The sequence below is a fragment of the Hylobates moloch genome, unplaced genomic scaffold (assembly GCF_009828535.3).
Source record: "Hylobates moloch isolate HMO894 unplaced genomic scaffold, HMol_V3 SCAFFOLD_12, whole genome shotgun sequence".
NCBI classification, from domain to species: domain Eukaryota; kingdom Metazoa; phylum Chordata; class Mammalia; order Primates; family Hylobatidae; genus Hylobates; species Hylobates moloch.
Genome location: NW_026652287.1, coordinates 27,817,554 through 27,829,668, shown reverse-complemented (window position 1 = coordinate 27,829,668; position 12,115 = coordinate 27,817,554). Strand labels below are relative to the sequence as shown.

At 35.6% G+C, this 12,115-nt stretch overlaps 1 protein-coding gene across 4 annotated transcripts in view; it reads left to right on the top strand.

Annotated features, from left to right (window-relative positions):
• Positions 1-12,115, top strand: part of WASHC4 (WASH complex subunit 4) — a 65,290-nt gene that overhangs the window by 44,972 nt on the left and 8,203 nt on the right. For 2 of the 4 annotated variants that reach the window (XM_032168825.2, XM_032168826.2), the window contains 6 exons: positions 3,771-3,837; positions 4,288-4,374; positions 7,052-7,199; positions 9,790-9,886; positions 11,140-11,336; positions 11,664-11,763. In XM_032168825.2, the coding sequence (XP_032024716.1) occupies positions 3,771-3,837; positions 4,288-4,374; positions 7,052-7,199; positions 9,790-9,886; positions 11,140-11,336; positions 11,664-11,763 (696 nt within the window). The other 2 variants (XM_058426062.1, XM_032168828.2) reach the window with 2 other exon arrangements.

The following is a 12,115-nucleotide window of genomic DNA, read 5'->3' as shown; positions in this document are numbered from 1 at the left end:
GCTTAACAAAACTTTATACTTATTTGAGCTTTTCACATACATTATATGTTCACAATAACCCTGTGAGATAGGCATGTAATCGTTTTAAAGATGAAAAAAGAGAAATTTAGAGAAAGAAGTAAGTCGTGTTTCTGGGACTTAAACCAGGGTTATTTAGCTATAAGTCCAAATGGGTTTTATATTCTTGACAGTTTATATTAACACCAAACAGTAAAATCTTATTGACTGTCTTTTGGGAAAATTCTGCCTTGTGAGATTGATTTATTCATTTATCAAGCATTTACTAAGCATCTGTTATGCCACATTTTCTGTTAGGTGCTGGGAATACCAACCTCTTTGCTTTCAGGAGACTTTAGGTTTACTAGTGGGTAATATGTTATAAGCATTTCATTCTGGAGTAAAGTTTTATCAGTTAATTGATTTGCATATTAGACATTTCTATTATGTTTTAGTACAAGAACTTGGAGAATTTTACCTTTGTAAATGTTTTATTATAAACCATTTAATATGAAGTATTGTCAAATAAGTACAAATAAGTTTTCTTCAAGAGGACATTTAATATTAGGCGGCAAACTTATGGAGCAATAGTTCTTAACCTTTTTTGAGAATGTGAGGAAAACTCCAGGATGATTCTTCCAGAACTAATGCCTATATGACATACGTGCACAATTTTGTATATGATATGCTAGAGTCCATGTGCTTAAAGCTTGGGTCTATGGACCTCAGATTAAGAGCTGTCCTTCTAGAGCAGTGTTACTTAAGTTTTATTTATTCACACACCCAGAATTTTTGCATCCTGTTAATACTGCCTTCACTATTATTTGTTTCATGTTTTTATATTTTTTGAAAGTATAATTTTTCCTTAGAAATAACAGTTGTTAAATCATAGTCCTTAAAATGGTAGTCATTTTTGCCCTAAATACATAATCACTAAGTGTTCTTTGGTGTGCCATCTAATGTCACCTTGATTACCACCGAGTTGCAGTCCACAATTGGGGAATATTATTCTTTACATTTTAATCCATCGTTTTACTCTTTATTCTCTTCTTAGAAAATATATATTCTTTTTTTTTTTTTTTTTTTTTTGAGACCGAGTCTTGCCTGTCACCCAGGCTAGAGTGCAGTGGCATGTTCTCAGCTCAGTGCAATCTCTGCCTTCTGGGTTCAAGCGATTCTCCTGCCTCAGCCTCCTTAGTATATGGGACTTCAGGTGCATGCCACCACATCCGGCCAAGTTTTGTATTTTTAGTAGAGATGGGGTTTCACCATGCTGGCCAGGGTGGTCTCGATCTCCTGACCTCGTGATCCATCCGCCTCTGTGTCCCAAAGTGCTGGGATTACAGGCATGAGCCACTGCGCCCGGCCAATACAAATTCTTTACCTCTGCTTATAAAACACTGTAATGTGCTTTTGAGTCTGATAAATATCTTGAGAAAAGGTGTAAAATGGAAAGCCTTTTTGACTAATAACTTGCCTGCTGAAATAATAATAATTAACATTTATTGAGCATTTACTGTGCCATGGCTATTCTTAGTGCTTTGTATGTTTTAACTCATGTGAATCTTACCACAACATTTATGAAATATTATTTCCCTTCATTCACTGCACAGGTATTCATTCAGTACAACAAATGTTTTTAGGTGCTGATGATATTTATGACAGTAAACAAAGTCTCTGTCCTTATTGAGCTTAATTTACCAGATGAGAAGACTGAGATACAGAGAGGTAACATAACATAATTTGTAGGTCTTTTAGCTAACATGTGGGAGACCAGATTTGAATTCAGGTGGCCTGGCTTCAGAGCTTTTACTCTTAATTGCCACTCTATACTAGGCTCTCCTGTTTTGCTTCATCAGGCTTTGGTCTGATGGTTTGGAGGAAAACAAACTAGACATTTGACTTTTTAAAGATGCACATTAAAAAATTTTTAATGTCATCTCTCATATTGGGACAGGCCTTAAAATAGATTCAATGTTAACTGCTGTGTAGGGTTGTTAAAAACATCAGATAATGTATGTAAAATGTATGTTACTCATGATCATGAAATGTTAATTCCTTTTTACATTCTCGTCTGTTCTTTCTTTCAAGTAATTTCAATAAAGTTCAATTATAAGTTGAATTCCTACTATTTGCCAGGACGTGTTGGCTCTAGGGATGGAGCAGTGAAGAAGACAAAGGCTGTACTCATGGATCTTGAACTCTAGGTTGGGGAAGATGCAGACAGAAAAATATATAGTATGTCAGTGATAAGTACTGGGTAAGGAGATGAAAGGGGGCTGGGCAGTGCTAGTCAGTGATGTTCAGGGAAAGCAGGAGGTGACATTTGAGCAGGGACCTAAATAAGGTTGGGGAGTAAGCCACGTGCATCTGGGGAAAGAGTCTACCAGACAGAGGCAACAGTAAGTGCAAAAGCCCTGATTCATTTCACATTTTTGAGAAATAGGGGCTGGAATGGAGTAAGCAAAGATCTAAGTGGCAGGGCATGCTATCTGAACAGTAGCAAGGGGCAAGATCATGCAGGGCTGTTTTGACCACATAAAGAAATTGGATTTTATTCTGAGGTGGAAAGCCATTACAGCATTTTCAGAAAAAGCATGATATGGGGCCGGGCATGGTGGCTCACACCTGTAATCCCAGCACTTTGGGAGGCCAAGGTGGGTGGATCACCTCAGGTCAGGAATTCAAGACCAGCCTGGCCAACATGGTGAAACCCCATCTCTACTAAAAATACAAAAATTAGCTGGGCATGGTGGCGGACACCTGTGATCCCAGCTACTTGGGAGGCTGAGGCAGGAGAATCGATTGAACCGCGGAGGCGGAGGTTGCAGTGAGCTGAGATCACACCACTGTACTCCATCCTAGGTGACAGAGTGAGACTCTGTCTCAAAAAAAAAGAAAAAGCACTGTATGCTCCAACTTAGTTTTTAAAAATTCACTAGCGGCTCTGTAGATATTATATACAACACTGGGGAGTGTGGAAGGATGCTAAAGGTGAAAGCAGGGAAATCAGGAGGCCATTGCATATTGCAGTGCTCCAGCCAAGAGCTGGTGGTGGATTGGATAGGAGGATATCTGTGAAGGGGTGAATGAAAAGTGGGTGGATTCTGGCTACATTTTCAAGGCAAAGTCAACATAATTTGCCCGGTCATTTTGATTATAAAATGTGTGAGAAAGGAGCCAGGGATGACTTAAGACATTTGGCTTGAGCAACTGAAAGGACAGAATTGCCAGTTTCTGAGATAGGCAAAATTGGGGATAAAGATCCTGAGCTTGAGTTGGACATATTAAATATAAAATTCTTATTAGACATAAAAGTGTAGGCATTGGATAAAAAAACCTAGAGTTCAGAGGAGGAGTCCAGGCCACAGATATAAATTTGGGAGGCATCAAATAAAGATTTCTTGATATCACTTCCAATTGTGTGTGTGTGGGAGATTGAATCTCAATGTGAGAGGAGAAATTATTGATACTATAATTTTAAGTTTGACCATTTTAATGTAGTCAGCATTTAATGATTTTAGTTTATCAAATGAAAATAACATTTATTTTTAAATATTTAATATAGTTGTATATGTGTGTATGTTTATATTTTAAGTGTAGAAATATATAACAGTTTTACTTTTTATGGAGCAAGAACTGAAGTAAAATATAGCAAAATATTTTGGTTCTTAGGAGTGGAAACCTTGTAATTTACTACTGTATATAACTTATTCCTATTAGAATTTAGAGGTATTTATATAAATATCTGATTTTTTTGTGTGGTTTTTAAGGTAATGCTATGGGCTATGTGCGAATGATAAGATCTGGTGGTCTTCATTGTAGCAGCAATGCCATTAGGTATGGATGCAAATGTCATTTTTGCCTCATTTATGCCATTTTAAAAATTATGTCCATTAAATATATGTTACAAGTGATATTGTAGATAAGGTGTTTGTTCTTGATATATTTTGAGATAAAATATGGAAGAAAACTATTAATTCTACTAGATTTTTCTCAAATTTTAAGACTGCAGCAGACTTCTGAAAATATTTCTCTTAAGGTTATAGTTAATTTATCAATATGGTTTACGAATGCATGTAAAGATTACATGATTTTAAGAATTAAAATATTCATATCTAAAATTCAATTTGGAACTAAAGTGGTGATATGAATAATATTACTGAAATGCACAGTTGTTTCCAGATACATAGTTGAAAATTTTAGAGTCCTGCAGTACCACTTTCATATCTGTGTCAATTGCACATATTTTACTTGACTTAATAAATGCCTTCCCAAATTCTTATGTAGATTTGTTCCTGATCTTGAAGATATTGTAAATTTTGAAGAACTAGTGAAAGAAGAAGGTCTTGCAGAAGAAACATTAAAAGCAGCAAGGTAATCTAAATTTGGAGATATAAAAAAGTGTGTTTATAAAAAACATTCTGAAGAGAAGACTAGAGGGTAATATGTAATTTATATGCCACTGTTTTTATTATACAAAATTATGGTCTCAGTTTATGAAGTACAATTTTTAAGACTTCAGTATTCTAAGACCTTTCCAGCTTCTAGAACATGCTGTCCAGTATTTCAGCCACTAACCACACATGGCTCTTGAGCACCCAAAATTTGGCTGGTCCGCATTCAGATGTGCTCAAGTATAAAGTACATAACTAACCTTGAAGATTTTGTATAAAAGGAGGAATGCCAAATAACTCAATCATAAAATTCATTTCACCTATTTTCTTTTTACTTTTTAAAATATTTATCTTCACCAACGGTGTTCTAGAATGCCAATCCTTTCTTGTATGTAATCTATAGCAGCACTGTAGCCACTACCATATATGGCCAGTAAACACTTAAAATATGGCAAATGCGACTGGGGAATTGAAGTGTAAATTTTACCTTAATTTAAATTTAAATAGCTAATGTCTATCTTAATGAGCAGTGCAGGACTTGAGTCAGTTGTGATTTTGTAACATAAAACGAGAGGCATGCAGAATTGCTAAGAATACGTTTAGAAAACTATATGTTTTATTCACACTTATAGCAGGTTATTGAATCAGGCATGAAGGGGCACCCCTGGGCAAAGGGGAGACAATTTGATCAAAAAGAATAATGATAGATAAAAATCTGTTGAATAAAAAAGAAATCAGTGAGTCATAATGATAAGAAGGGTTATCATAAGAAGATCATAATGATAAGAGAATGAAAGTCATTTCTTTACGGAAGAATGCTTGTTAAATTTAGGGGGGAAATTGAAACCATCACTGTAATACTTGAAATCAAGCAAGAATCCCCAGTGATTTCTAAAACATTAGGTGAAAAATTTTTAGAGAACAGAGGATTCATTCAGTAATTCATCCCATAAAATTGCTTATTAATTACAAAGGAGAAAACTGTCTTTACAGTGTAGAAATATATTCCACCTTGGCCAAGTGATCAAACTTAGCATCACCAGTAATGGGGCAGACAGATGTTTTGTGGCCTCTTGGTGCAATGTAACGGCAAGTACCTAGTTTGTATTCTTGCCAGAAATGTTTATCCTGAATTTATTAGGAGGAAATGTCCTGAAAAATTTAGAATGTGAGCATTTTATGAAACACTTGGCCTGGACAAAAAATACAAGGAGATCGTTCTAGATTAGGACAATAAAGAGACCTGATAATCACATGTAATGGGTGATACTTAATCATATCCTAGATAAGGAAAGAAACAGCTGTAAAGGACATTTGAGGAATATTTGGGGGAGATTTGAACATGGATTGTATATTAGTTAATACTGTATTTTATTCTTGGGTATAACAGTGTTTTGTGGCTTTGTAGAAAAATGTTTTCATTTTTAATAGATTCATGCTAAAGCATTAATGGGCTAAGTGATAAAAGGTCCACAACTTTCAAGCGTTTCAGAAAAATAGAGAAAACAGTTGTGTCAAAATGTTAACAAGTGGTGAATCTGGTTGAAGGGTATACAGGTGTTCATTATACTATATTTTAACTTTTTGATAGGCTTGAAATTTAAAAAAATAAAAAAGTATATGGGAAAATGCATGCATTTCTGTGAGAGTAAGGCCCCAGCACAGAAGCTTTGCTCTGGAATAGTCTGTTAGATAGTTTAGCTCTTTGCCAGATTACATAAGCCACTTACAAAGTTAAGCCATTTGAAGTCATGTGCCTGAAAATGGTTTAGATAATGTGTGGTGTGTGTCTCAAAGGAAAGGATCAGACCTTTACCTTATGTTGAATGATGCCACTCACTCCAAAACTGTTGACCATTTAAAAAATATTTTGAAGCAGTGTGAGGAAATCAGAGAGCAGGATATTGTCTTATAAGATCTCTAAGGTAGCTGACTGCTAGTTGCAAGATCCAGATTGGTGCAAGGGAGTGGTTGATTGAAGTCAAGGAAATGTAGGGTCACGATAATGAATAGATTATTTGCATAGACAGTGGAGAACTGGAGCAGGCATCCTAATCCTGCGTAATTGTAGGACAGTGGTTAAAAGGTTAGTAGATGTCTGCTGTTAGGAAGAAGTAGTTGAGTATTTGGGTAGTTAGATACAGTTGGATTATGTGAGTCACAAAGGAAGATTTCTTCCTTACAGTGGTGGAGGAATAATAATTGAAAGTGGTAGTAGCTGTACATGAGGGATGCAGGAGAAAAAGCAGCTGATGTTTTTGAAGGTTGAGACGGAAACTGAGTTCTTGAAAAAAGAACCAGGTTTAAGTTGAGGTAAGGGGATATAGGAGAAACATTAGAGATTTAAGGGGAAGAGGAAATTACTTACAATGAAGAGGAGTTCTACAGGCCTCACTGTGGGAAGAAGAAATACAGAACTATTATTTTAAGTCCCAAGATGTTCTAATAGTCTATTTTTGGGACTAAATTTACTAATATTGATCAGATTTCTGTCCTTAAGAAATGAGTTTATTCTGAACTCCAAGAAAATTTTCTTAGAAGTGTCTTATAGTGTTTCCTGTTTTTTGAGTGTTCTTGTCTAAACTATTGAGAGATGGATTTTTTTCAAAGCCATGCTTCTTTTGTGAAAGGAACCAAATAATTTTTTTGCTTTTTAGGCATTTGGATTCAGTCCTCAGTGATCACACACGAAATTCTGCCGAAGGTACAGAATATTTCAAAATGCTTGTAGATGTTTTTGCTCCAGAATTTCGAAGGCCAAAGAATATACATCTCCGAAATTTCTATATAATTGTTCCCCCTCTGGTGAGTATTTCCAGAACCTAAAATGAATTTTTTTTAAAAAGAGTATGAACGAATAGATCTAGTTTCTTTGTAACACGAAATGCATACAGACTACACTATTAATTTCCTGGTTGCATATAAAACTAAATGTGATCTCAGTGAATGTGACATAGAATTTTTACTTGTTAGCTATGCTGAAGGACACTTACTTAATGTTAGATTTTTCTTTTTCTTCCGAGATGGGGTCTTGCCCTGTCACCCAGGCTGGAGTGCAGTGGTGTGATCATGGCTTACTCAGGCTTGACCTCCTGGGCTCAAGCCAGCCTCCTGCCTCAGCCTCCCTAGTAGCTGGGACTACAGGTGTGCACCACCATGCCTAATTTTTGTAATTTTTTTTCTTTTTTAAGATACGGGGTCTCACTGTGTTGCTTAAGCTGGTCTTGAACTCCTGGGCTCAAGCAGTCCTCTTGCCTCGGCCTCCCAAAGTGCTGAGATTACAGGCATGAGCCACCATGTATGGCCTAAGATAGATTCTTATTTTTTTTAATAATTACTGGAGAAATTTGAGTGTGTTTTAAGTTATATGAGTATGTGCCATAGAATCTTTGGGCAGAATTATTAATATATAATCATTTTAAGTGCTTAATGTAGAATAACTTTAGCTGTGTTACAGTTTTTTCTAACACATTTCTTAAAACATTGTTTCAAGATAACTTCTTTCTATTCAGTAGTAAATACTAACATCTAGACTAAATTTTTAATGCTTCTTAGAGTATATAATGTGTTCTTGCTCTAACTCTATAGTTGCTATCTAAAAATAGTTCAAGTTATCAAAAATTGCATTATAAAAACAGCTGTTCCATTAGGGAAAATGGAGTTAAGAGTTTTTGAGAGGTATATATTAGTAATAAGAGTTGTTTTTGGCTAAAGGTTCCTATAAGGTTTAAAAAAAATTGTAAGTAGACAGCTTTAAAATCTAAATGTCACCCAGCAGATGAAGCTCTTTGTTATATTTAATTTTGATCAAGAATAGTGACTTTTCATATTGCTGCCCAAGTTGTTAACACATCTTCTTACATATTAAAACCATTATTACCTATTGAAAGTAGCTAATAGCCTATAAACAGCTTTTTTCCATGAATTTTGTTTCTTTTATACATTTATTAATTTTCTATCATAATTGTATTTTAACCATGATATAGCAAAAAATGTTCATATTCAGCTGGTAAGAATCTTTTCATCTTAAGATAGTGTCAAACTGGAGGGAGAGTGTCTTATTTGGTAATACTATAGTTAACTTGGGGTGAGTTCTCACTATGTTTTTTTAATCTGAAGGACAGTGTACTCAAACCATTGTAGACAGCAGTGAACCCATTGGTAAGCTTAGGAAAAAGTCTGGAGTTTTACTAGGCAGTTGTCAGAATTCACTTAGTGATGGAGAAAACAAAGTGGATTAAGAGCACTACAAAGAAGTATAGAATACTCTTCTTGTACTTGAGTTTGTAGTGTAGTTCCAGAAAAAAGACAAGCATAAATGAGATTTCTTAAAAAGATTGAATTAATGATTGATAAAAAATTCACAAACAGGTGATTAATTGCTGAATAAGTTTCACAGTCAAAAAAATGAAACTTGGTTCTGTTTCCAGCGTAGGCTATTATAGTACTTAGCACACTGTATATCGTAATTAGTTTTTAAACACTTCTGCATTTACTCTTCTAGAGCTGTGCTATCCATGTATAGTCACATGTGGCTACTTAATTAAAATTTCATAAAATTAAAATCATAAGGCAGGGCGAAAAAAATAAAAATACCTTTTTAAAAATTAAAACCTCAGCTTGTCAGTCACACTAGCCTCATTTCAAGTGCTCAGTGGCCGCTTGTGATTAGTGGCTTACTGTATGTACTGGATGGTGCAGATACACATTTCTGTCCCTGCCAACAGTGTTGCTCTAGACTGTGAACTCTAGATAGTAATCATTTGTTTAATCATAAGTACTTAATAATGCCTGGTATATTGTAAGCTTCAGTAAATGTTTGTTGAATAAAAGATATGATTAGATAAGGCATTTTGGAAGAGCTGAATTTTCAAGAGACATACTGTTTTGAGGATTTCACACTTAAGAACATGAAAAGAAATAGTATTTTCAAATGAATTAGGTAGGTGTGAGTAAGGACTGTCTTGCACGTGTTTTTAAGAGTACTTGTGCTTTGAAGTAAAGCAGGCCTACTTTGCTAGCTCCAGCGTTCACTTAATATATGAGTTTGGGTGAGATAATAAATCTCCCAAGCCTCAGTGTCCTTCTCTGTAAAATGTGCATAATATTTTATAATGAGATATACAAGGCACTGTTCTTGGGCTAAGTAGTGATTGAGGGAGTGCCCATATTTAAAGGACTTGGAAAGGAGAGCCATGAAGATACACTTGTATAGATGGTATTTTCACCAAGAGGGTACCTAAGGCAAATGTTTCAGATGAAAAGGACAGGAACCTAGTTCTATTCTATTCTATTTATAGTGATTCTATTTATAATTTTTAAAATGTCTGTTTTAGGAATTCTGAAGATTTTCTTAGTAAAATTGTTTTTCTAACATCTTGTTACATCTTTTTAGACCCTTAACTTTGTAGAGCATTCCATTAGCTGCAAGGAAAAATTGAATAAAAAAAATAAAATCGGAGCTGCCTTTACTGATGATGGCTTTGCCATGGGTAAGCTTAATGGAATTGTTTTTCCATTAATTTTATATTGACCTTGTAATGGATTCTTAGAAACATTTGCTTGAGAATAGGTCTATATGTTCTTTATAGATTTTTCTTTTTTTTTTTTTTTTTTGAGACAGAGTCTTGCTCTGTCGCCCAGGCTGGAGTGCAGTGGCACGATCACTGCAAGCTCCGCCTCCCAGGTTCACACCATTCTCCTGCCTCAGCCTCCCGAGTAGCTGGGACTACAGGCACCCGCCACCACACCCGGCTAATTTTTTTTGCATTTTTAGTAGAGACGGGGTTTCACTGTGTTAGCCAGGATAGTCTCGATCTCCTGACCTCGTGATCCGCCCGCCTCAGCCTCCCAAAGTGCTGGGATTACAGGCGTGAGCCACTGTGCCCAGCCTATAGATTTGTTTTTCATGAGTGTTGTTTACTATGTTTTTAGCTGGAATACATGATTGACAATACTTGTTTTCTATAGTTTATAACTTATTTAATGCCTTCTTAGTATTGCTAATCACTTGTCTACTTTGGCCTAATATTTAGGCTTTGTTTTTGTTGGGGTTGTACAGTTTTAACGTCTTATATTTGGTTTCTCTGGTTTCCTTGTAGCTTCCTCAGTTGCCATCTTTTTAGCAGTCAAAGTGTTTTTTTCCTTTCTTTTTGAGGCAGGGTCTTGCTCTGTCAGCCAGGCTGGAGTGCAGTGGTGCAATCATGGTTCACTGCAGCCTCGACCTCCTGGACCCAAGCGATCCTCCCACCTCAGCCTCCTGAGTAGCTGGGACTACAGGCATGCATCGCCACATCTGGCTAATTAAAAAAATTTTTGTTTTTTTTAGAGACAGGAGTCTCACTATGTTGCCCAGGTTGGTCTTGAACTCCTGGGCTCAAGAGGTCCTCTAGCCTCAGCCTCCTAAAGTATTGGGATTATAGGTACAAGTCATGGAAATTTTTATTCTTTACCCTTACAGCTATATCGTTTCTTCAGGTGATTTATATGGCCATGTTGGTTATTTATTTTCTTCTTAATTGACTTGTCTTTAGTTACACCTCTACATTGTTTTTAAAAGAGGAATTAAGCCATTTTGTTAAACCTGTCATTCGTTTATGCTGTAAAATGTAACTTGAAAGGGGACAAACTTAAAATGCTAGGAATTATTACTCAGAATGCTTAGTATTAGGAATTATTGGTGAAGGAGTAGAATACGACTTCTGTACTCACTGTAATTTAACCTTAGTTTTGCTGATGCCTGCAGGTGTGGCTTACATTTTAAAGCTTTTGGATCAGTACCGGGAGTTTGACTCACTTCACTGGTTCCAGTCTGTTAGAGAGAAATACCTGAAGGAGATAAGAGCAGTTGCTAAGCAACAGAATGTGCAGTCGGCCAGTCAAGATGAAAAACTCTTACAAACCATGAATCTCACTCAGAAGCGACTGGATGTCTATCTACAGGTAGAGGAGCCTAAGAGTCACATCTGCTTTGACTTACCATTTGATATCCATGACTTCTTAATGTCTGAAAAGCAGAAGCCATATAGAAACCCCTATTTTCACAAGTGAGATGAATAGTGGCAAAAAGATTATATTTTAAAATGAATGCTATTTGGAAGCCATTTGACTCAGATCTTAAAAATGGGCGGGTTACTTGTTTCAGTTTCTGTATTTATGATTTCCACTAGAGCTTTTAAAAATAATAAGAGGCATAAAATGCATATATTTTTGGTATTTTGCCATAATAAGTATTTTTGGTTTTTATTTCAAATTTTTAAATTTACTTAGGAATTTGAATTGCTGTATTTCTCACTGAGCAGTGCAAGAATTTTCTTCAGAGCAGACAAGACTGCGGCTGAAGAAAACCAAGAAAAGAAAGAGAAGGAAGGTCAGTGAGTGGTTTAAATTTGGAAAGACCAATAAATGTCTTTAGTAATAGAGAGTAATGCACCATTTTATCTGGTCAGACATCTAGCTTCTTTGTCCTTTTGGAAAATAACACAGACCTAGCAATAAGTCTTTTAAAAAAAGTAAAGCCTATATAGATCTTGTGTGAAATTGAAAAAGAATTTATGTAGTTTATGCATTTCACACTTGGTAACTCTTTAAAACCTTGTTCAGGATCATCTGCTTTTAATTTAAATATACTTTTCACAAGTTTGGTTTTTCTTTCATGGCTCAAACTATTAGATTTGAAGGAACAAATTAGAGGAGGACAGCTAAATGTTGCTGAAGGCAGA